Source organism: Centruroides sculpturatus, unplaced genomic scaffold (genome assembly GCF_000671375.1).
Source record: "Centruroides sculpturatus isolate CEXI.00-Female unplaced genomic scaffold, Cexi_2.0 scaffold821, whole genome shotgun sequence".
NCBI classification, from domain to species: domain Eukaryota; kingdom Metazoa; phylum Arthropoda; class Arachnida; order Scorpiones; family Buthidae; genus Centruroides; species Centruroides sculpturatus.
The window spans coordinates 321,483-326,469 of record NW_019384950.1 but is presented as its reverse complement, the minus strand read 5'-3'; the positions used below and the strand labels follow the sequence as shown (position 1 = coordinate 326,469).

At 28.9% G+C, this 4,987-nt stretch overlaps 1 protein-coding gene and 1 long non-coding RNA gene across 3 annotated transcripts in view; one reads left to right on the top strand and one right to left on the bottom strand.

The window, feature by feature from the left end:
- LOC111632257 overlaps window positions 1-1,212 on the bottom strand; it is an 18,408-nt gene extending 17,196 nt beyond the window's left edge. Inside the window, exon 1 of the mRNA XM_023376647.1 lies at window positions 1,147-1,212. Coding sequence (XP_023232415.1) covers window positions 1,147-1,186 — 40 coding nt within the window. The 5' untranslated portion in view covers window positions 1,187-1,212. The remainder of the gene's footprint in view (window positions 1-1,146) is intronic.
- Window positions 1,213-1,222: 10 nt separating this feature from the next.
- LOC111632268 lies at window positions 1,223-4,494 on the top strand. 2 transcript variants are annotated; one of them, XR_002757832.1, is made up of 3 exons: window positions 1,223-1,826; window positions 3,544-3,691; window positions 3,800-4,494. It is a non-coding gene; the product is annotated as an uncharacterized LOC111632268 (long non-coding RNA). The 2 variants fall into 2 exon arrangements; XR_002757833.1 differs by lacking the exon at window positions 1,223-1,826 and adding an exon at window positions 2,042-2,163.
- Window positions 4,495-4,987: the final 493 nt, after the last annotated feature.

Below are 4,987 nucleotides of genomic sequence, written 5' to 3'. Positions count from 1 at the left end.
TTTCTGAGGGTTGTGTTTCTACTAACGTAAACATGTTTCTGAGGGTTGTGTTTCTACTAACGTAAACATGTTTCTGAGGGTTGTGTTTCTACTAACGTAAACATGTTTCTGAGGGTTGTGTTTACTAGGTGTATGAATGCAAACATGTTCCTGAGAGTACGAACAGATTATGAAAAAGCTCTTTTAATTTATTTAAGTGTTTCTTCTATTATACAGTATTTTTAATTATTGATATAATGATTTTATTGGTATTTATGACATAAATATTAATATAAACGGAATATTTAAAAAATTTTCTAATATAAATAAATAAAAAGATGTGTTAAAAAGTATTGTATCTTATGAAATATAAGCTTCTACGCGATATCAGTCATTCGTAAAGTAAGCTTTTATCATGCATTTATTTTACTTACTTTCCTTAATTTCCTTAATTAAAGATGACCTTATTTTCTCGTATTTAAGACACATTTTTCTCGCATATTTCAGGTAATAAAGTTGGATTAAGGCATAAATTCGAATCACTTTTTAAATTTAAATTCAAAAGATCACTTAATTACGTAAACTTACTTAATTATAATTGATTTTAAATATAATATTAACGTTTTTAATCTTAAATGAATTCAATTTAAACTAAATTATCATCGATTTTTCTCTCGAAATATCATTTTTAAAGTGAGAGTTACGTCTTAAATTCATCCATTATATCTTACACATATAATAATCGATTATTAAGATCTGAATGAAATTAACTTATAGATTGTCTGCTGTATAATACGTAAATTTTAAGGAATAATTTGCTAATTAGTAAAGTACTTTATCATCATTACAGATATTAATATAAATTAATTAATGAATTTATTGATTTAGCCTGACATTAGATGCAACTTCTTGTTTTTTCGAGTTAGAAAATAGGAAATACGTGTGTTTTTCTTCATATTATTCCCCGTTATTCTCGAAAAATCGATTATTTACCATAATTTTTCAATTTGTTCACTAATTAATCTTAAAAACATTATAAAAATTCATATTATGAAAGGTCCATCAGAATTGTATATTAACCGCATAAAAGAAGGAAGTAAACAGGGAAATTATAGTAAAAAAAAAAAAAATACACTCTTACCTTAACTTAATACAATATAAACTTACCTATTAAGAATATAAAAATGATCAGAGTTTCAAAATCCATATTTTAATATAATTCTACCTCAATTGTAAGCCTTCTATATACCACTTGGAATGTACTAAATAAACAAAATGGCAGGAAATTATCTTGTAATATGACACTAATAACACGCATGCGTTGTATTGTTCTTATTATTATTGTATTTATAATAATATAAACCTTGAAGGAAGAGAAAATATGGGTGTTGCCCTTGGTCCTCCTTAAGTAGCTACCGATGGTGAAAGGGTTTCGTCACCCCACGAAGGACACTACGTAACTTATTGCCTGACGTAATAATACTGTAAACTAACAATTGTTATTCACAGACAAGTATCCAACAGAGGAAAACAGTAAAACAACCGTAAAAATTAACACAGAAATGCTTCTATCGAACTCTGAAGTGTAAAATCGCTACAAAAGAAAGATGGCTCTTGCACCGCTATCAATTTCATGTTGAAGAGTGTTGCAAGATGATCTTCATTAACAGATATCGAATGATATGGATGGATAGATTCTCGTCTACGGTTATCTTAAACAAGAACATGAATTGGAGAATTGAAATTGCGGTCACAGCATTGTCATGTAGTTTTTAATGAGTGAAATTTATTAACACTTACAATAACCTATTTCGAAGATGAACTGCGTGTATCCTATTGCTCTTGACGTTTGTTGAACTCTTATACTATGTTAAATATCAAATTAGAGTTATATAATTGTTAATATATATTGTTTATTGTCAAAATATACAGCGTATAACATAAGTAGAAGTTGCATAAAAACTTTCAACTTTCGGTCATTCCATTTCCTCCTGATAGGAATTTTTTTTTTCAAGAGAATTTTATATTAATTGTTCACTTAATGTTAGTCATTTCCGTTATAAAACAATTCTTTTGCGACATAAAATAATTTCATTACTTAATTTCCTTTAAACGTCGTCCAACAAGGTAAATAATAAACTAAAAACAGCTACACTCTATCGAGAAGAATGATTACTGATTATCGTTAAGTAAAAGAGTTTTTATTGTTTAAAATTAATCTTTACAAGTTATTTATGTAATTAAATTCGATGAAAACAATTCAAAGAGCATTTAAAATTGCAAATATTAAGTTATAGATAATTATAAGCTCATAGAAAGTAGGGTCAACAGGTCTATTCGACTCTGCTTTAAAGAATAAAGAAACTCACAATAAACCGCAATAAAAAGGGCAATTTACTGGATCCCCCATTAACAGGAGACCCCAAACCAGTGTTTTATAACAAAATATTTTCCCCAAAAACTTCCCCCCTCCGAAGAAAAATGTCAACACTGTACTGTACATGAGACCCCCTAATTCAAATTCGTTTAGGTTCCACGAAGTCATGATGCTCCACTGAATAACTTACGAAAAAACCCCAATAAATCACCAAAAATAATATAAAAATTACTTTTATATACGATAAAAATCTATTTTTAGTTTTATTTATATATATTTTTATGGGTTTTTAAGAGGGGTGCGCCTCATTTTTATAACTAGTTAGGTCTTTATCTCACCTCTTTAGATCTTGAATCATTATAATATATAATTAATTATTTAAAAAAGTATTTATAATTATACTATTAATAAATTTAGGCGATAAAAATAAATTCTGTAGCACTATTTTATCGCTTATAATTTAGAATAAATTTTGTATGAACTAGATATTAATAATAGAAGGGGAACTATCACGCTGTTTACTTCTCTTGTAGTAAAAAAAGAGAACGGATGAATGCTCTTATTCTTTAAATATTATAATAAAATAGAATAAAACAAACTATAAAATGGTCTAAAATGCAAATTTATTTTATAAAATTGTATTGATTTACACAGTGGCTTGTTAGAAACGCAGGAGAATTGAATTGAGGGCCCCAAGTACAACTTCGGACATTTTTATTCGGGGGAATTTTTCAGGAGAAATATTTTCTTATAAAAGACTGATTTTGGGTCCCCTGTTGGTGGGGGTCCCTAGGCAATTGCTCTTTTTGCCCATGGGATACGCGCCGATGAATTTACAAGCGGATTTACTGGATTCTATCGCTCTTTAGTAGGCACACGAACATGTCTAGGGGTCACGGGTTTCGGTCCTCTCAAGGCCCCAAAATTGAAATATATGTATAATAAATAATTCTACAGTTATTAGTTTATGATGTCGTAAAATTTTGTAGAAGGGTCCTCGATCTTCCGTGCTTGGGAACCTCTTAATAAAGGCGTTAATAAACTATAGAATAATCTCTTTTAATTGGTTTTTTATGAAGTTTAAACGACTCGTTAAAATTTTACTTTTTAATGTAGTGTTGACGAGTCAAAGAGCGGAAAACAAGCGAAAATTCCTTTAAAAACTAATGCTGATTCTATATTTACAGTTTGTTACAGTCTTGATTGATGAATTAGTCAACATGAAAGAAATACTCAAACGAGCAAGGCTTGAAAAAAGACGAGATGAAGTCCAGCCAGTCACAAATGTAGGGTTTACCTCTCTAGGAAGCCATGAAAATATATTAATAAAATTAAGTAAAACAGATTTTTTTGTGCTTATAAAGAAAAGCTTTGATTTATATCACTTTTATATCATGATTTTTATATAAAACACTAGTTTCGGATATTCTTTTCTATCCTTAGACCTCGGTGGATTTGGATTTGACCGCCAGCAAAACAATTTTGCTAACGATAGAAGAGTCTAGATAGAAGGGATGCCAGCAGGATCATTTAACTTTCATGACAGAAGGGTCCAGATAGAAGGAATGACAATTTGACTCTTGTCCAGATAGGAGTGCCAGTACTACCATTTGATTCATGACAGAAGGATCCAGATAGAACGAGTGCCAATAGGACCATTTGACTCTTATGACAGAAGGGTCCAGATAGAAGGAATGACAATTTGACTCTTATGGCAGAAGGGTCCAGATAGAAGGAATGACAATTTGACTCTTATGGCAGAAGGGTCCAGATAGAAGGAGTGCCAATTTGACTCTTGTCCAGATAGGAGTGCCACTAGTACCATTTGACTCTTATGACAGAAGAGTCCATATTGAACAAGAGCCAATAGTATCATTTCACTCATGACAGAAGGATCCAGATAGAAGGAGTGACAGAGGACCATTTAACTTTTGATAAAAAAGTCTACAAAGAAAGGATGCCATCAAGCCCATTTGGCTTATGATAGAATGAAAAATCCAGATAGAAAGACCCATCTCATTTAGAAAGAATATCCAAGATTTGGGCAATAACATTTCATATTTTAGAAATTTCCAGAATAAAAAAATAAATCATGCATTACATCAAATAATTATAAACACTAAATCAAATTTATCATAAAATACCTGAAATATTCTATATGAAATTTTAATTAATTAAAATATAATATTAAAAAAGTATTGAAAAATGAATTAGACATGTAAATTTTGCTCAAAAGACCTTCATAATTACAAATAAAAGTTTGAAATTTATAAAAAAAAAATTTAATGAGAAATTTATTGTAAAAGCTAATGTCACTTTATGAATGCTTAAGAAGTAATTTTTATTTTATTATGCATTATTATCATTAAATTTCATTTATTTTTGGTTTATATTTTTATAAATTTATATTTATATTAGGGGTTTATTTGTGTTATAATAACGGGGCTATTTTTTTCCAAAGTCAAACAATGAATAGAAAGTAATAAAAAAATAAATAAATAAAGCTTGAAGGTCGAATGTCAAAAAGTAAATTCATTTTAATGATGATAATTGTAGGGCATTACAGAGTTAACAGACTTAAATGCTTGCTAATGAAAGAAATTATTAATATTATACAAAAATAATCAATTA